Source organism: Alosa sapidissima, chromosome 14 (assembly GCF_018492685.1).
Source record: "Alosa sapidissima isolate fAloSap1 chromosome 14, fAloSap1.pri, whole genome shotgun sequence".
Classification (NCBI taxonomy): domain Eukaryota; kingdom Metazoa; phylum Chordata; class Actinopteri; order Clupeiformes; family Clupeidae; genus Alosa; species Alosa sapidissima.
Genome location: NC_055970.1, coordinates 34,539,530 through 34,560,725, shown reverse-complemented (window position 1 = coordinate 34,560,725; position 21,196 = coordinate 34,539,530). Strand labels below are relative to the sequence as shown.

Below are 21,196 nucleotides of genomic sequence, written 5' to 3'. Positions count from 1 at the left end.
ACGTCCCACTTTTGTTGTAATAATTCCTGAACGGTTTTGTTCAAAGCTGAAAATGCATCTGTAACGTTAGTGGAATAGTTAACGTTAGCACTTATCCTATCCGTTGATATTTATTATGTAAGGAAAGTTATGAAACCCACCTAATCAACGTTAATACGTCGTCACTTGTACTGTAGGTTTCGATAACAGCTAACCACATTCAAACCTAACGTCGCTCCCAGCTAAGCACGTTACATTTTCTCACTAGTTCTAACCAGTAGGATTTTTTAACTACTATCTGCAGGCCCGGAGTGGGTAATCGGGAGAATTCCCGGTGGGCCGCTTCATTTTTGGACCGGTCGAGAGAAAAATATTAACATTTGCCACGTTAATCTTCTCTTAAAGTTGGCTACACATGTTCGCATCCTATGCCTAACACCGCAGCCTCTGCATGGGTTGTTTTCCCCTCCCAAGAAGAGTTAATTGGTTGGGTCCATATAGCCCGTCTTTTCTAAAAAGTTTTCTCAGATACCAGCTGGGCCGGCCCTATAGTGATAAGCGTCAGGGAGGATGGATGGTAGAAAGAGGCCATGAGGGACTGGAAAGGCCAGGTAAAAAAGACGGAAAATGCTGCCAAATGTGCCAAGCTTCCAGATTTTTTTTAAAGAGGACAAAATAAGTGGCAACTGGTAAATTAGCCATGATTATAGCGCCGTAGCCTAATTATTAGCTAATACTGGACGTTGTAGCGTTGTCAACCTATTCGCAAGCAACATAGCCTATTAAATTAATAAAAAAAAATAATCCAATATGGTGATTCATAGACTTTGCAAATATTATGCAAATATTGATAACAAAACTCAAGCTTGATCTGTGTATGCAGTAGCCTAGGCCTAAAACTAAAAGTAGCCTCTGAGCAGCAGATCAGCCAGTCCCCCGCTGAAAATGATGAGCCTGAAATTAGCTATGACTACAGGGACAAGTAGAAAGGATAATAGAGTTAACCATATGAATTAAAATTATTTTATGTCAGAAAGAACAGTAGGCTATATGACAGCAGTAGGCTACATGATCAACCTATATGCCTTGTTTGCTCAGAAGTGGGTGTAGTAAAGGAGCAAATCACCAAACAACATGATATAATAAAAACTATAGGATAGTAAGAGCTGAAATGTTGCCTTATTCATCCAATTTCCACCACCACTAAAAAAGTGGGCCGGTCTTGGGCCTGAAACTCCCGGGCTGAAAAGTGGCCCCACTCCGGCCTTGACTATCTGGCTCTTGATAACCTGTGGAAAGGGACCTGATGAAAACCTTACTGTTTGGAAATGGACCATATGACCAAAGTATTGTTAAAACACACTACAGAAGTTGAGGTATAACGTTTGTGCTGTCAACATAGCTACAGAGTATGTTTACTTGGCCTAGGCTACTCATTTCTGCATTATTCTGGCCTTTAAATTAAAGCTTCCCAATTGTAGGCTACATCCTAAAGTAGGCCTACATCGTAATCTGTAGAAAAAATGTGGATAACAGACCTAGCAAGCTGTGCGATATAGTGTAGTTGTTTATCAAGATGCTTAATATCAGAATGGTCCATCCTTAAGACTCAGTTTATAATTAGCAACAGCAACAACACACCCTTTGCCTACAAAATGTTCTAAGCAGTGTACTTTAAACTGTTTGGCTATCAACGATCCTTAAACAGAAATTAATAAACAAAAAATGTTGCTTTGTTTGCAGTGAAATACTATAGGCTAGTATATTTAACTACCATTGCAGATTTATGGTGCAACAACCTCACTTAAATATCTAAGTTGTATTGAACAATTGTACACATTCCATGTTTTCGGTATAACTCTAACTTGTTTGCTTTTGTCTTTTAGGGACCAGACCAGTGTGGTGATGACCGTGTATTACATTACGTGTGTGCCTGTCTGTGTGCACATCCTGCCAACCATACATCGCTGACATTAACACTAACATTAATTCCTAAAAACATGTGACCATATCTCAACATATCTGCACATACCTTTGAACTATAGACGTAGATCTGAGATCTACACTGAGACATTCTGAGTATTATATTGTTGCAGGAGGACTATGCCGACAACTATATGAAGCATGCATACATTTGAATCATACCTGTGCTGTGACATCTGTGAAACTTAGCTGTGCTGTTAGACCTCTGTTTTTAGACCTGAGCTGTGCTGTGTGAAAATTAAGATTCTAACCTAAGTTCTGTCTAAAACTGATCATCTGAAGGGCTGAATCTTGTTCTTCAGTCTATATCACCATCAAAAGTGACCTATTTATTACAATTAACTGAGACCTCTAGCTCTTGCTGCCATTTCAGAATTACCACTGATAAATAGATCTGTCTTAGGATAATATGATTGGCATTATCAAGTTCTGTGTATATATATATATATATATATATATATATATATATATATATATATATATATATATATATATATATATATATATTTATATATATATACACACACACACAACTGTGTTTTTTTTACTTCAAGCTTACATTGGTTGTTACGTGTTCATTAGTGTATTCTGGGTATCATTTTGCTGTATTAAAACAAAGAATGTTGATCAATATTGAATTAACAATTTATTTTTACTGACTGTCATATACAGTACTCTACGCTAACATCTAATCAAGTAAGTGTTTTTCAAGAATACTGGACATGTCTATGTAATCTGAATAATCATACTGTAAGTAATTTAATGTTATACACAGCAGCTTTTTTGCATTTACATGCAATGGTAATTCCCTGGAATTGCATTTTCTAGTTACCATTACTCTCTATTAGTATAAGTTGCCATTTAACAAGATGACAACTGTCCATGTAGATGTTATGGTGTAGGCATACCAACAACAGTGTGGAAATGTGATGTTAATGGTCAAATGGTCACCGTTATCATCATGACATTATTACTCAGTACCGCTGCTCCCACCACGCGCATCACAGAGGACAGAGGGGGCGCTCAAATTTAGCCAATAAATAGTAGATTTACAATAAATAGTAGCGTGACACTAATGTAAGGCATCCCATGTGATCATGTGCTCACCAGGATCAGTGCTTAAGTGCTTCATATTGATCTTAACGTGATTCTTATGGATGAATTCATGGCTGTAGCAAAATATGGCAGTTCGATTGACATTATGTTTGAAAGAAAAACATGAGTTTGTTTAATTTCACGTTTTGTAGTTTAGTAACTGTGGCTCGTTCACTTTTCAAACCGTATACCTTACGTGATTCAATTAGATAAATGAAATGCGCAGTTGGGATGATTTGAACACAATAATTTATGTTTCGTTCAAAACTTTTATGTAATTGTAACATAATATGGTTTGATAAATTGACAGCCTTAGCTTTTCCTTTTAACAGTGTTCTGTTGCAAACACTAGACATTGATTTACAAAAACACTATACACATTTCTCTGCTTTTGTCAACAATAAAAATTGAAGGAAATGTAGCACTGAGGGGAAGAGGCAAAATCTAGAGGAAGATGACTAGTGTAAGATAACTGTAGACCTGGAGGGACATAAGAACAAAGACAAAGACATTTATGAATCAGATGTGATTTGAGCAACATTTACAAACATACAGTATGTATGGTGAATTTCTTGGTTTGACCTTTGCCTGTTTTCGTCTTCACAAATGTTTTACATTCACTGCAGTATATATGCTCTGATGTCCAGTGCAAAATATTTGGAAATGGATAGATGTATGGAGTGAACTCACAATGTGGAGAGAAAAAAAGTCATGGGTCATGCTTGGTCAGTATTGTGGTACAGTATATGTGACCATCTCTAGTATTTCTCTTTTAAATTTGTGTAATTTGTGTGGCATCCAGTTCAACAGAGTGTGTCTCTTGGAGCATTACAATATCTGCCTCAGTTTATTTTGCATAATAAAATAAAGCTTTCCTCTTCACAGCAACACACATATGTCTTACATTTAAAGACAAAACAGATATTGACACATTCCATAGCAATGAAAGACTACAGTTAACACTTTACCTGAACTTTGGACATTTATAAAAACACCTAAAAGGGAGAGATGGACAATGACTATTATTCATCAAGACCATGTGAAAAATAAATAAACTTAAATAATTAAATAAACTGCAAAAATGCTCAATCTCATAAGACCTTTAGTCTGAAAATCCTGAATCCCCAACAAGAAAATAAAAACAACAAAAAGAACAATCATAATTAAAATAAAATAGTTTGCTCTGAGAGTATTACCTACTGTATATATACAGCCTACTCAGTTCTTAAATATCCTTTTGGAGAAAATATCTAACTCAAAATAGGAGTATAAATCTGGGTGCGTATTACACCATAAAGTACAGCCAAATTGACTCCTTTTTGGGATTGGAAAGATTTCTGTGAAGGGGAAAAAGATTATTAAAACCTTTATCATCAACTCATGTAGGCAAGTCCTTGACCCGCTATATTTGCTTACAGGCCTTAAGGGGTGCGTGTAACCAGCTTCACGTTTCTGGAAGTCTACATCTCTGAGGACCTCTCTTGGACCCTCAACACCTCTACCCTGATCAAGAAGGCTCACCAGCGTCTCTTCTTCCTGAAGAGACTAAAGAAGGTCCACCTGTCTCCTCAGATCCTGGTGAACTTCTACCACTGCACCATCGAAAGCATCCGCACCAACTGTGTCACAGTATGGTATGGCAACTGCTCTGCCTCAGACCGGAAAGCACTGCAGAATGTTCACCTCACTCCCCTCCGGGAGGCGTTACAGGTCTCTACGCAATCTCAACAAAAGTGTAAGATGTGCATTTTGCAAAATGGCTATGAGGTTAATACAAGGGGACAGGTATTCATGGGAATATACATGGGAATGCATTTTTTTTCTTTATTCTTCTTTATGATTAAAGCACAATCTGATTCTGATTCATTGGGCTATTGATTTTCATCTTTATGAAGCCAATTTGATCGTAAACTAACTTACAGTATAAGCAAATTGTTCACCTACTGTAGCATAGCTATACAGCATAGATGTCATCTATGCTATATAGCTATGCTAGGTGAACGATTCGCCTATTATCAAAGTCAAAGTCAAAGTCAAAGTCAAAGTCAGCTTTATTGTCAATTTCTTCACATGTTCCAGACATACAAAGAGATCGAAATTACGTTTCTCTCTATCCCACGGTGAAGACAAGACATATTTTACCAATTTAAGTCCACAGACAAACATAACATTCAAGTAAACAAAAAAGTAAGTAAATAAGAGGGCACATATAATAATGAAAAAAAATAAGAGCAGCAAAATTTGGTTTAAATTGTGCATAGACAGTCAATAAAATACTATTTATTATTAATTTTATTTTATATTTATTAAAAATTATAATGTATAATGAGTCGCTACCAAAAAAACAGTCGCTTATAATGAGTCGCTACCAAAAAAACATTCGCTTATAATGAGTCGCTACCAAAAAACCATCCATGCAACTTCAAGAACGGTTGCCCGACAAATCTCACGAGAATCGTTTACAATTACCTTGTTAGTAGATATAACTCTTTGGGAATATTTTTGCCTGTTGTTAAATTCTTCACCTCCACAACAAAAGCATTTTCATTGTATACAGGGACAGGGATAAGTCACGAGAAGTTTGCTATTTACAACAGCAGAGTAAAATATAAGTATATAATAATAATAATAATAATAATAATAATCTTTATTTATATAGCACTTTTCAAAACAGTTGTACAATATCAACATAAATACAAAAAATGCAAATAAGACATAATAATATAACAATCAAATAATATATACTAATTCAATTAGAACTTAACATAAATTTGAAAAAGGAAAATAAACTTACACTGAAATAAAACTTACTGAAATAAAACTTGACACTGAAATAAAACTTAGGATACTGAAATAAAACTTGACACTGAAATAAAACTTAACACTGAAATAAAACGTAATAAACTTAACACAAAATGAAGTATATTACTTAAACAAAACTAAGGAAGGCTTGCTTGTAAAGATGAGTTTTAAGGAGGGATTTAAAAGAGCACACTGACTTGGCTGACCTGATTTCATCAGGCAGGTCATTCCAGAGCCTAGGTGCCCTGACACTAAATGCTCTCTCCCCTTTAGTTTTGAGATTGACCTTAGGAATAGTTAGAAAACCACTACCAGATGATCTTAAAGTACGCACAGGTGTATCAGGTATGTAGTTGGGAGACAGGCCATGTAGAGCTTTAAAAGTAATCAGAAGAATCTTAAAATCAATTCTAAAGCTTACTGGGAGCCAGTGCAGTGAAGCTAAAACAGGAGTAATGTGATTACAGTACTTTGTCTTAGTAAGAAGCCGGGCAGCTGAATTCTGAACAGTTTGAAGTCTCTTTATAGATTTTTGGTTCAGACAAGAAAAAAAGACTATTGCAGTAATCCAGGCGTGAAGAAATAAATGCATGTAATGGTCTCAGTGTCTTTAAAAGTTAAGATGGAACTAATCTTGGAAATATTTCTGAGGTGATAGAAACAAGACTGTATGAGCTTTGTGATGTGACGTTCAAAGCTTAAATTACTGTCAAATCAGACACCAAGATTCTTTGCAACAGGTTTTACACAATCTAAAAATTGAAAGGGACCTAAGGATGGTATCATTTGTTTCACTATGTGCTGGGATCCAATGATGAGGACTTCTGTTTTTTCGCAGAATTCAACTGGAGGAAATTGTTTGACATCCAGTTTTTTTATGTCACAAAGACATTCATTTAAGGAATTCAGCATACTAGGATCAGAGGAACTAATGGGCAGGTACAGCTGTGTATCGTCATATTGTGACTCTAGCAGGCTATAGTCTCCAAAAATACTTAAATCGGCATAGTGTACCTTTAATACACGGGTGCAATTAATACATACATGTATACAATACATATATAGAAATATACAGTGTTATTTCAGTTAGCCTATTAGCTGGTTTGATGCTCATTGAGCTTAATGCAAATCAAACCAGCTAATAGGCTAACTGAAATAACACCATGCCAATCTGTAGGTATGGTGAAGGGTATGTGATGATGTGGGGCTATTTTAATTCCAAAGGCCTAGGGAACTTTATCAGGATGCATAGTATCCTGGATCCATGAAATACATAACTAGCCGTTAAAAATAAAGATCTGCCTGCCTCTATGGGAATTTAAATAAGGGTAGTCATGACCCCTGTATTTGTATTTTTTTATTTATTTATGATAGATTATTTATTCACAAAGAAAATTGGTGTCCTTAAAGGTTAGATATGTCCTCATTTTTTTACTTAAGGCATTAAGATCAATTTCCAAGAGATGGGTGCAAAAACTTGTTGTCCAAGAGATGGGTGCAAAAACTTAGCCTCACTGTATATATTTTAATTTGCATAAAACTCTGTCCTGTGGTTTATACACACAATGTTGCTACTACACGGAAAATTACTGTAATCAACATTCTACTTAAAGGTACAGTTTCCAAACAAAACTGTGTCTGTACATGGTCATAGCTCTGTCAATAAGAAACAAGCAATAGAGCTTAGACCAAGCCATAAACATTGATTTACATAGTCAGGGGGTCTGTTTTAACCCTATTTTTGTGAAATTGTATATTTAACTATAATTAACACCATGAATTTCGCCTAAATCACTGGCTATGTTGAATAAAGTTCACAAAACAGTTATTTTCTTATTTTCAACAGTATGATTGTATGTCAGTATTATGATTGTATGTCAAACATTTAGAGATAAGATCAATAATAAGATCAATTTCCTCATCAAAATCTACAACTTGTCTAAACCCTATTTGTACTCACCTTCTTAAGACTGGTCTCCCCTTCCTGGATAATGTTTTGCTCTAGATTATAAATAATTATATCAGGGCATGTACCGCAGTCGTTTAAGACATCTGTTATTAAGCCCTCCCTCAAAAAACCTAGCCTTGTATCGATACTGGTCCTCCTGGACCTCAGCGATGCCTTTGACACCATAGACCATGACATACTACATAGGCTTGAAAATTTGATAGGCATCAAAGACTCAGCACTCGCTTGGTTTAGATCATACCTTCCTAACCGTCAACAATTTGTACAGGTCCATAATAAACCATCTACCCAGATTATGGTAAAAGTGCCTCAAGGCTCAGTACTGGGGCCCCTGTTGTTTAGCAGATGATACATAACTATACCTCTCCATAAAACCTGATGAATTAACCCCAAACTTGACACATGTACAAGAGATATAAAGATATGGATGACGAATAATTTGCTGCTTTTGAACTCAGATAAAACAGAAGTCATGGTTTTAGGTTCTAAAAAGATGAGGGATATCCTATCCACATCACAGGCTACATATAGTGATCTTCCACTGACCTCATCCACAAGTGTTAAAAACCTGGGAGTTATAATTGACCAGGACCTAGCACTAAGTAATCACATAAAACAGATCACCAAAACTTAATTTTACCATTTAAGGAACATTTCAAAGATAAGGAAGTCCTTATCCTTACCAGATGCCGAGAAATTATTGTTTTGTCATCTCAAGGATAGACTATTGCAATGCTATTGCAGTGCTATTATGCTGGCTGTAATAATACCTGTCTAAAGAGCTTACAGCTTATTCAAAATGCAGCTGGTCCCACACACAAAAAATATGAACATATTTCCCCCATCCTAGCATCTTTACACTGGCTACCTGTTAAAAGTCATTGACTTCAAAATATTACTTATAGTTCTTGGTTGGTTGCCTGCATTGAAAGAGGACACCTCATGAAGACGCTCTCTTGTCTGCTTCTGACAGAAGAAGCACTTATCTATGCTGGCAGCAGCTGCTGCTGAACAAGTGTACAAAGTCCCTCTAGATGGACTTGATGCAGTTGCGGGTGTTGCTGCAGGTTCAGAAGATGGTCCTGCTTGCTTCACATGATTTCTAGTAGCGAATATTAGCATGCTGCAGATGCTCACTGTTACAGGTGGATTTGTAGCAGTTCCTGTGCCAAACTGCTTTGTTCTGTTGTAAAATAACTGCATTGTAACAATGTAATCGTTGGCTGATCTGTGATCACCATCTCCATACTCTCTCATGGACAAAAACAAGAAATTTGGCATATGTCTCTAGTGATGGGTCATTCACCAGTCCACACATATCTGCCACTGGATACATAGCCCAAAATCTGTTTCTTTTAGAATATGTGTACCATCACCTGACTAACAGAAAGACACCCCTCAGAATATAACCTAACTAGACTGTGCCACCATGAACTATGAAAATGTGCTTCCTCAAATGAAGAAGGCTAGAAGGTCACTAATATCACCAACCATGAAGAACAGAGCTCTATGTGCTTATTCGATATTCTAAATTCTATCACTGCCAGCTATCATCAGCCAACTGTCACTGGTACTGTAGTAAGGGATGGATTACTGCACAGGCCTACCAAGCCCAGGGGCCCAAGGAGTCAGGGGGCCCAAGCCATTGCATGAAATCATTGCCTCAATAATCATATCAACACATAGGCTATGAATCTGATTGAACTAAAGTATTGACCATCCCCAAAATGCACCAGAATACAGGAAATCACATCAAATCAATTTAAAAAAATGTCCCCCACAACAATTAGTGGGGGGCCCTTAATACATCTGGGCCCAGGGGCCTGAAAGTTCATAATCCGTCCATGCTGGTATCTCTCTTTCTCTTTTTCTCTCTCTCACACACACACCTGTCTGTTTGTCTATCTGATCCTTTTACCCTTTCTTTTCTTCACACTTACATAAGCTACGGAAGGCCTTACAGACTTCAGCTGGTGCTATGTATAAGTCTATTAAATTTGATTTAACAGAGATTTCTGCACTTTGTGCTCTGAATGGGTGTAAACAATAACTGACAGAGCAGGCTAGGCCTACACTCAAGCACACTAATAGGCATGAATTGATAGTATTGATATTGAAGTATTATTTTTTTAAGCGGACAATTTCGAGAATTTTAGGCACAATTTCTTGTTAAAGAGATCAATCATCAGCCTAAAAATGTTTTATAATGTTGTATTGTTTATGTGGCCCACTTTTGCACACTACCTTGTAGAATATCTTTGCTTTTTGGCACCAAACCCTATGCTATAATACCAGCAATGTGAGGTTTATGGACAAAACAACAAATTTGACCTTTTCTGAATTTGACCTTTGATTTGGGTCCTTCAAAACCTTCAAAAAAAATGGAGACATGTTTTTTTTACTCTTAAGAACCCATAGAACAAAGATATAATACTCTCCAAAAATTAACATGCGAATCCCACAAGCCCCCAAATTAGACACATAGGCCCCCCTACTAATGGTGCCTTAAAAGCAGGAAAGAAAAGGGAAGAAAGAAATATGGTGAATGGAAATGGAAATATGGCCTGGTGAGCTCAAATATCCCACATAAAATGTGTTATAGCACCAACATAATAAACAAATCACATCTTGTTTTCTTGTGGAATGGTATGAAATTATCAACTTATTCCAAAAACCAGAGTATAGTGGCTTCTACTGCAAGTAACAGAAGGCAAACACACTAGGATCTGTGATAATGAAAGTAAATCAACATGGTAGCTGGCTGAACAGAGGTGAAGAAATAAAATCTGTTATTTTTGAAAAAACACAATTATTTTTTCAACAAACTCTCTCTGTCAGTTTCCTCTCTCTTCTTTTTTCGACTGTCAGACTGCTGCTTGGGCCATCCATCACAGGCTACAGGGAGGTTATGCTCACTACTGGCTGATCGGCAGGACCGGTCAACACTATCACAAGAGTTCCTCATTTTCCAGAGATTAGCATTCAAGCTTTTAGAACGTAAAGGTTGATAAAAGGTTGACTTCTCTGAAAAAACCAAACCTTTCATGTCAAGTTCTATTTTCTTCTCAGTTTTATTTTGTCTGTCTTTGTCTGTAAAGGCCTTCTCTATTTCTCCATTACCTCCCTTTATATGAAATGTATGTGCTGTCACATTCTGAGTTGTATTGACCACATTGGCTTGAGATGTTAAATTGCTTGGAAGTTTTCTGCATTCAAACACAGAAGGCCTAGAGATGGATTTGTTAGTTGTGGCCAGTGGCTGGCTAAACCATTTCTTAACATATCTGTCATCATTTCCCCAGGCTTGTAATTCTGTCTCACTATTGCAGATGTGTCCGATGATGGGTCTTGTCAGTTGTTGGAAAGAAAAGTGCTGCAAAGCTCTGGTGTGTTCAAGAGGGTATGATAAGGCTGCTTCTAGTTTTTGCTTCACAACAACAGGACTATCACTTTCCTGTTGTGCTTTGGGTGGTGTAGGCAAAAGTGTGGCAAGTGGTTTGTGTGGCAAGTTTGGTTTTGTGGCTAGTTTTGGACTGGAGTGCAACCCACATGGTGTGATGTCTGAGCAAGACATTTTGTTCTTTCTCTCCTCTTCATTAGCTGAAACCAAATCCAGTGTCTGCCCCAACTCTTTCACTAGAAATTCTTCTAAACTCTTTGTTTCTGATCCCATTTTCTCTTCAGTTCTTTTCTGATCTTCTGCCTCTGGATGGTGCTGATGCACACTGTAGCCATCACAACTGTGAATGCTGCCATGTCGCCATAATGATGCAGGATCGCAGATAGAGGACTTTCTAGAGTGAGATTGAAGGAAGTCAATGTGATCCAAACCTGCCAGCTTTTGTATAGCATTCATCATACGACCAGCAAACTCCTCCAGCTGAGCTAGTCGTAGATCTACTGTTTGAAGGCATGCTTTCATGGAGTGCTCTCGCTCATTCACCTCCTCCAAACGTACAGACATATTCTCTACCCTAGAAAACCAAACAAATGAACACAAATTCAAATAAATATTTAAAAAAATGTGCTCACACAATGTACGTTGCATATGTACAGTTGGTTACATGAGTAGAAATACGGTTGGTTACGTCTAGGTGGGCTTCATAAGAGGATGGAGAGATGAGCAAAAGTTACATAGTCATCCACCTCAGCCTGAGTGCACCTCAGTTGATTTTATTTACAACAAAAAGGAGTTAGAGAAGTGAAATGTTTTTAAATGCATGCTTGTTGCCGCCCCTCGAGTTGGGCCATTACATTGCTCTTTGCCAGACCCTTAATCTTTCTAGATTATCAGGGTCTGGATTTTCCAGGCTAATAATAAACAATAATGTAAATGCAATCAATTGCCTAATGAAAATAAACAATGTAAATAAACAAATACTATAATATAATACACAAACCATATCTCATACGAAACGCTTAATTAACTAAGTGCATGCTTAACAGATATGCCTTTAAACCCCTCTTGAAAGACCTAAAACTATCACAGGAACAGAGAGCGTTGGGTAACGCATTCCACCAAACAAGGAACCACTGAGGAAAAGAGTCTTGAATTTGACCTAGCATTTATGGCTGGTCGACACAACAGACACTCATCAGAAGACCACAGTGGGCAGTTTGGGATGTACAGCTTGATCATAGAATTGAAATAGTAGGGAGCATATCCAGTAAGTGTCCTATAGGCCAATGTGAGAGATTTAAATGTAATTCTGGCCACTATAGGGAGCCAATGGAGAGTAACTAGGAGAGGAGTTACATGTGTCCTCTTTGGTTGATTGAAGACCAGTCGTGCTGTACAATCTTACTACACAAGCAGGTGGGCCAGCTAACAGTAGGCTACATTACATTTAGTCTAGTTTGGAGATAACCATGGCCTGTACAAGACGTTTGGAAGTGTGGAATATTGTGTCATATAAGATCTGATCTTCCTAATGTTGTGAAAGACAAACCAACATGATTTTAGTTATACATATTATACAAGACAAAGGCAAACCACATTAAAGGAATTATCCAGAGTAAAATGCACTTTAGATCAATTTACGGATGATTGGGAGTACATATGTTGAGTTGACATCCAAATCATGTCATTCGGATGTGTTTTGAGAAAGTTCCATGTTACCGTTTTTAGTCAAAACTCGTTAGCCTGGAAGTGACGCGGGCATATCATTTCGCCGCTACAAAACGCTATTTTTATACCTCTTCTACAGTTCGAAACAACATTACACTTACGTGGTAGTGAGTAGAGGGTCCCTAAAGCCAAACTGAAGTATCCCGAGGTCTTTATGTGGTCGGATAGAGAGTCCATGGAGACTCCATAGAAATGCATGGGGTTAGTTTGTAACGCCGATATGGCAGTTGTTTACACATATTCCGCCCCTTCCGCGGCTAAAAGACGACATGTGAATACCTTGTGCCAATCATGTGGTATGTTGTGAATACATTGTGCCAATCATGTGTTGTGATCTTGCCGTGATCTCAGAAAAAATAGAATAAAATAAAATAAAATAGAAGCAGCTTTTTTGCAATATGGTAATCTGTTAATGAATGACTGTATTTTTACAATGCCATAAAAGTGCAAAAGATAAACTGTGGTAGGCTACCAATAATGAAAGAAAAGTGCCATAGCCTCAATAACTTTCAATAACTGCATTAACAATACACATCAAACTGTACACTGGCAGATGTCAAAAAAAAAAAAGGCGTTTGATCAGCATTGGCCATCTGATCCAATGGGTGTGAGCGAGTTTTCCTTAAGTTGATCACATAGACTACTGCTGAAAAGACAGTATGCTAGGCCTAGCTTCTCCTCGAAGTCTGAGGAAAAGCGCTGGATAAGACTTCTGCAACGCAATGACAGTGCATTAACACATCATTAGGACTAGTTTTGAAGTCGGTGGGTGTGTTTAGCTCTTTAGCGATCTCCAAAGTAAGATAAGAACAAGCCTTGCTTCGAGCTTTGCCCCAGGTTGCGCTGAGTGTACAATATAGCCCAGAGACTGTTTTTTTTTGTGTTAATATTAATTTAATAAGCAACGTATTGGTCCTTTTGTTTGGTAGGAAATATCATATAATTTAATAATGTTGTTTATTAAATTAATATTTGCAAGATAAACAGTGTGCAGGAGTTTCTAAGTTCCCATTTTAAACTCCGAAAACTATACAAAGCACCTGTAGACTGCATATCTGAAACAGTATACCTTTTTTGTGTGTTAAAGTCATGAATGCCTTTCCATCGCACCTGAGTTAATCAATACACATATCACAATGTAAAGTGTGTGTTAGTGTGCATTATGTAGCCGATTACAGTGTGTATAATGTATTATCTATTTCAGTTTCAGTGAACACCATAAATGCAATCAATTTGACCTGTCGCTAAGCCCCGCCCCCCATTGTTACAGTGTGAAAACTCGGACAAACAAACCAGACTTGATTAGAAATACATTGTGGACAATGGCAGCTGACAGTATATGAAAGCAGGCTTTGAGGACGTTTTGGTCGAAAAAGGATTTACTTTCCTCCAGAAGCTATCAAAAGGGACTTAATTATGCTATGGAGGGGTGTATTCAAAACTTTAGAATACATACAAGGTGACAAGCAGTTGAGTAGCCGTGCAAATCACTGTGCAAAAACCACTGACGTTAATGCTAGCTATCGGAACTCCCCCTTACCGTCGGTCCCGTATTTCCACCGTCTTGCGTGTATGCGTCACTTAATATCAATTTCTATACAAACTAAGACAGCAGACTCCTAAAGAAACGCAACCACCCACACCATAGGTGTATCTAAATTAGCTATGTACCAAAAATGACATTTTACCGTGACTCAAAGACAGTGTTGTAAGGCTGCGTGTACACAACCGCTTGGAGCTCCAGTGGAATTTTAATTTCACGACGAGAATTCTCGGTCTAACCGTTCATGTGCCGTTGAAACGGTGTAAATAGGCCACCCATCAGGCCAACACTATAACTCTGAGCGTGCTAAACAAAATCGGATATTTCAGGCAGTAAATGCTCCCGTTAACAAACAAACCAGATTTTGTTCAAATCTACACACTTATGGCTACTGAAAAATGTCAGGTTAATTTAGCAAATGTTATTCTGAAGTGTTAAAAAACATCGTTGTTTTAGAATTTCTGAACAAAAGTGGTGATAATTGGGGGTGTTACGATAGCTAGCTAGTGGAAGATTGATACTAAGATATGTTAGGTTACGTTAATGTTTGATGTAGTAAGAATATAGTAGTTGGTTAATGAGCATTTTCATCTTGGGATTTAACAGGGAACCTGTGCCCACGTTGTTGGCTTAGTAGCCTACATTACGTCGAGCTGTTGCATTCGCGAGAGACGTCCTGTAGGCTAGCCTATTGTTGATGAAAATATACCCCGTTTACTAGCCTCTCGGGGTACCGGCTACCAGTATTACACGTCCCCCTGCAAAACGTTTGACCGTGGTTATCCGTCGGTGTTTTTTGATTTAATAAACTACATAAATAACCATTAATTTGTCATTTTATGCCTCCTCCCTGTTGTTTCCTATGGAGTTGCCCGAGCTGATGTCCGAGTCCAGTTGAGGCTGGACTCATTGGCTCATCAGCGTTCTAAGGGTGGCGCTTAGCGACAGGTCAATTCTAATCAGGAGTTTAGCTTTCTGTATAACTGCACTGGGGAAGCGGTGAGGGCAGAACAGTATTGTTTTACAATCAGACTCAGAACATGAGCTCACCTCTCAGATGTGATGCGGATGCGCTCGTTGTTGGAGGACTGCTCCTTATCCTCTTTCTCTCTGAAGTGTTCCTCCACACACTGCTCCTCAAACTCATACAGATTCTTCAACTCTTCAGGGCTAAGGATGAGTTCTACAAAGAGACATACAGAGCGCATAATTATACAATGGCTATTAAGATCTGTTAATATTATATGAATAGTTAAAAGATGTTCTGCACTGAGCATAATCTAGAATGAAGATGGTGCACTGGTGACATTGGAGTAGCTCACTTAGTCCTTGGTCATGCTCGTCCAATTCCCCCTCTTTCTTGTGGCCACAGCAGCAGATGTGTTTAAGTACAATAAACATATGACTAAATATGATCAGGGGTGGTGGCAGGACTGGCCGGTCATGGAATGTCATGATAAGTTGGTATCTCTGGAACTTCCACACTTGATTGGAGATTGATTTCACCTGTGTGAATGTGTTGCTGCAAGAAGGATTGTTTTGCCATAAAATCTTAGTTGATTATGCTCATGAATGGTATATGGGAAAAAGGTAAACATGACCCCACAACATTCTGATTCCCACTAGTGTTGCCTGTGTACTACTGCCTGTTGACATGTTGGGCATTATTTTTACAAACAAATGGAGTTTATGCAGCCGACATATCATTTTCTGCCGATGCTAGCCGATGACAGAACCAAATTTGCAAGAATAAAGCTATTTAAAAATGTTCTACAAAATTATAACACTTATCATGTCAGAACAGAGACAGCAACTTGACATTAGAAAAAAAAAACTTGCAACATAAAAAACACACTGAAAAGAAAAGAACGAACAAAGAAAAGAAAAGCACTTGAAACACAAAAAAACCACCAAAATATAAAACAAACATTGAAACATCTTTTCGGTATCCAAATTGAATTTCACTAAAACATTTTATATGCCAATCTAAAAGGCTCCATAGTTATTGTTCTATACATTCTATTAATAATCCTAATAACATTATACCTAAAATAAGTTAATTATTAAACCTGATAGCGGATTTCTTAGGTATCAGTGATTTGCGAGCCTCAAAATGTCAAAGAGCCCAACAAAATATATTAATTTGTCATACATACTAAGCATTTGAATGTGAACTTTACCTTAAAGATTTCTGTCACCATGAGAGCCGAATGAATCAACATACCCACTATACAGTGAAATTCAATATATAAAGAACCCTTTTTAACTGTATGTGTTTTCACTGCAAAGTTAGGATGTCAAGGCTTATGTAGTGTGTACTATATGTGAAATGCTCGCAATGCAGTCATGAGCATTGAGAATGTATCTTACTTGAATACTGCAATGAGTAGGTTGACTAATAGAATATTAGCCACCAGCAGGTAACAAGCCATGATGGCAGGAGTAAGCCAGGCTCCAGGAATGCAGGGAGGAAGTTTCTTACCATCTTCATCAAACAAATTCTCTCCACAAGGTGCTGAGAAACACATAAAGTTGCTGTAACAACATGCTTATATGTCCACATTGAAAAAGTCTCTAAAATCCATATTCATGTTCATTGTTATATATTGTAAATATTCTATATTCAAAATTGAAACCGGTTCCAAATTTCTAAGAACCGTGGATTTCTTAAGACACATGCATTTCATTTCGGATCGGATTTGCTAAGCAATGTTTCAGTCATACTCCTCATACAAGTCAATTGCAGTGAGCTTTTAACAGGCCAGCGGTGTTTTTTAGTCAGGACCTGCTGTGGTGATGAAGGCTGTTGCTGAAATGTTGGTTGTGAAATGATGAAGTTTTAAAAACTAAATGTACTGCAAAGCAGTACAAAATATGACCGCCACTCAGTCCTGCACATTCTCTCCGCAAAAATAAATCACGCTTGTCAATTTGTCTCCATCTGTGTACAGTATGTGTGTGTGTGTGTGTATGTCTGCTTGCCTGCATGTGTGTGTGTGTTTTATGTTTGTATGTGTGTTGGTGTGTGTGTGTGTGTGTGTGTGTGTGTGTGTGTGTGTGTGTGTTCGCCTGCATGTCTACTGTGTGTGCATGCCTTTATGTGTGTGTGTGTGTGTGTGTGTGTGTGTGTGCATGAGTGCGTGGGTGTGAGTACCTGTGTGTGTGTGTGTGTGTGTGTGTGTGTGTGTGTGTGCGTGTGTGTGGTTCGGTATTTAATTTACTTTTAATTATATTGTATAAGCTTCATGTAGTTCAGTGATCCTCACTATTTTTTTCACAAGAGCCACATTGGCAGTGCAAAATTAAAAGGAGAGCCACTTTTACGACAACATACTAAGTCCCCTTTGCAAATGTGCATTTCTACATATAAATTGGATATCCCACAAAAAAGATATAACACAGCCAATACATTTTCATTTAAGACCAGATTTACTTTAATACTGGGATGAGTGGAAGCTGGCATGCATGTCCTTGACTTTCTTCATGCTGTATTTTTATTAGTACATGTATTAGTAGCAGGTTTGACAATACCTCCTATAGGAAGCACCATTAAGGCTTAATAACTTCCTTTCACCTTCATTACTGTATTTGGATGAAGGGGGAAGTATAATTCAGATGTTTGCGTTATTGTAGTGCAGTATTGTATGTTTATGAAGCACATTTGAAAAAATGTATTGACTGTGACCACATACAGTGGTCGCTTTCCGTGATTCATGCAGCTGCGTGAAATGTATTACAACTTATCGCCACAAGGTGGCAGTTTAAGTCCGCTGTAGCATTTGTAAACAGGGCAGCGGATTGCATTCAAAGGCGTTGCTGTGGCAGTGAGATACTATAAGCAGAACTAAACTTAAGATCACCTCATTGAAGTCAAACAGTAGACTAGGCTAAATCAGAGCCTAATTTTGTTTTTATAAAGCTGGGGCCAGAGATGATGGCCTTTGGCGAACAGTTTAGGCCTACTCAAAATGAGTAAAACCAAATTTGGCGAAATCTCGCCAAAGCTACCATGCGAGCCACCAATTATAGCTTGACGAGCCGCATGTGGCTTGCGAGCCGCGCAATGAGTAACACTGATGTAGTTGAAAGAGTGTCGGGATTTCCGCTGTTTATTGCGAGACAAAGCAGCCACTTTCATTCATTGAAACGTGCGCTGTGTTGTAATGGAAACCTTATTGCATAGCCAAGTTGCCTAAATTGAGTTATATTTTTAATTATGCATGATTTACTTTTTATTAAATTTGTAGGCTGGAATTCCTCACGGCAACAATTGTGATTGTAGTACTGCTTCAACCTCTGGCAAGCTCAGAAGGGGGCGGCAAGCGACTGATAGTTTAAAAGGGATGTGTTGGAGACCCATGGTGTAGGACAACAACTTTTCATTGGCAACAGTATGAAACTAACCAACAATTTTAAGAAGAATTATTAAGAAGAGCTCTTTTATTTCATTGAGTTAAATCGAAACAATGTCTTCTAGTGCTCGTGGACTGATAGCCCTACTCGTAGGCACTTATCACCTCGGCTTGTACAGTATTTGGGGGCCGGGCTTTATTTGTCTGAATCGACCACGCCCCTGGCTATTATCAGAAGCCCAGTTATAAATAGAATCCCGGACATAATTTGAGGATTTACGGTATGTTTGTGTGTTTATGTGTGTGTCTGTGCCTGCGTGTATGTGTGCATGTATATGTGTGTGTTTGCATGTGTTCATGAGTGTGTGTATCAGCATTGTGTACAGTCACTAAATGTACACATATATTCATGTATTGTATGGTCCCCCATGAACGGAATTCCACGAAACTTGGCATGCATTCAGAGTCCTAATGAGCCTACACTTCAAATTCTGTATGCATTATCCTTATCACATGCACAATATAGAATGTGTGCACAATTTATTAAAATGTGTGCACGATTTACCAAATTGAGAGCACAATTTAGTCAATTGAGAGCACAATTTAGTCAAATGAGCACATAATTTAGCAAAATGAGCACACAGTATACTATATTGTGCACACAATGTAGTAAAATGAGACCACAACTTAGTAAAATGAGCGCACATTCTCTCGATACACAAAAATATCCTACAATGACACCTCCTGGGTTTCATATTTGAGATATTACAAATTTAGCAGTTAACTTGAATGCAACAATTTTGAAAAAAATTGCAGCGTGCTAATGATGCTAATGATTCTAGCTGCATATAGCTACAATGAAAGAATTAAACACTTATTATTTAGCATGTTTATTTTTTTTATGGACAATGTAGTTAAGGCGGGAGGTGTGATAATAGTGATTTTTTATTGATATTGATTACATAGTGTATCTATCACAATATCACTATTGTTTTATCGACCAGCCCTAATCCACCCCATCCAAAAACACAACATACCCCCTCCCCCCACACACACAGGTACACCCCTCTCCCCCCACACCCAATTACCCCCCACATATACACATACAACACCCCCTATCCCCCCCCACATACACACACACACACATCATTTCATCACCCCCATTCCACACACCCCATTACGCCCCCCCCCCCCCCCCCCACACACACACACAATATACCTTTTTAATTAATACTTTTAATTTATTCTTTGAGCTGGCTCTTGAGGACAAGAATTTTATAACTTATAATTCCTTTTATGAGTAGGCCTACAATAAACTACTTGAACTTGAATTTAGCATAGCCATACAGCATAGCCGTAGTAACAAGAGAACCAGCCATGCAATTTCAAGAATAGTCGACCCAAAGACATCTTCCAAGAATCGTGAAACTTTACCTAGTAAGTAGATATAGCTCTGGTCAACTTTGCTAAAACTACTACAGTACCCATTTTGCTTTACCCTAAGCAGCACAGGAAGTATAAGAGGAACACAGAAGATGGAACATAGCAGGTTTGCCAGATTCCTTTACTGTTCATGACACATGGCTAGTTGTCTAGTAAAGAGGACGCCGGTTATGTAACATATTATGTTAAATCCTTCAAAATAGCCTCTGGGCCTTATTTTGGCGATCAGAAACGGATGGTCAGAGGCGCAAAGTTTACAGACAATAAAGGCGTGGCCAGTCCAGAATCACTGGGCCCTATTTTCGCGACGCAAAACCTGCCGCAAAGCGGATTATAATCCCAACGCAACGTTTATTCCTATTTTACACTCGAGTTTTGCACCATGCACTTCACTTTTATTAAGCTTTGCGCCCAGGGGTGTGGCAATTAACAACCTAAGGTGGGGTCTGGTGCATTATCTAAAAATTGCTATCTTGCTGTAGAACTGTTTCTCATAGTCAATGACAAAACAGTTCTACACAGTTAATTATTTTCACTATTGACTGACAAGGGGTTACATTAGAAAACATAGCCTGAAAAAGCAACACTTACAGTGGGTACTACTTTGAATTGTCCGGCTTCACACGTATTTATATTTCCCCAGTGAAGCTGCAATGACCCAAACAACCACCAGGTGGCACTTGTGAGCAGGGTTAGGAACGTCGGCTTTTGCCGCTTTGAGTTTATGCGCGCCAGTATGCTACAGTATGGACCATATGGGGCGTGCCATGACGAAATGAGTCTTATGTCGCGGAAATCCATTTCGAGATATAGCGATTTGAATGCAGCGAGAGTCGAAAATGACAAAATTATGCATTTTCTAATTTCACAACTAACACATTCCTTTACCTCTTATCTATCAC

At 38.1% G+C, this 21,196-nt stretch overlaps 1 protein-coding gene across 1 annotated transcript in view; it reads right to left on the bottom strand.

Annotated features, from left to right (window-relative positions):
- Window positions 1–10,247: 10,247 nt before the first annotated feature.
- The window catches only part of LOC121681487 (transient receptor potential cation channel subfamily M member 1-like), a 196,737-nt gene continuing 185,788 nt past the window's right edge, over window positions 10,248–21,196 (bottom strand). Inside the window, exons 22-25 of the mRNA XM_042061245.1 lie at window positions 16,870–17,014; window positions 15,822–16,021; window positions 15,550–15,682; window positions 10,248–11,802 (exon numbers count right to left, since the gene is read on the bottom strand). Of these exons, the coding sequence (XP_041917179.1) occupies window positions 10,638–11,802; window positions 15,550–15,682; window positions 15,822–16,021; window positions 16,870–17,014 (1,643 nt within the window). The 3' untranslated portion in view covers window positions 10,248–10,637. The remainder of the gene's footprint in view (window positions 11,803–15,549; window positions 15,683–15,821; window positions 16,022–16,869; window positions 17,015–21,196) is intronic.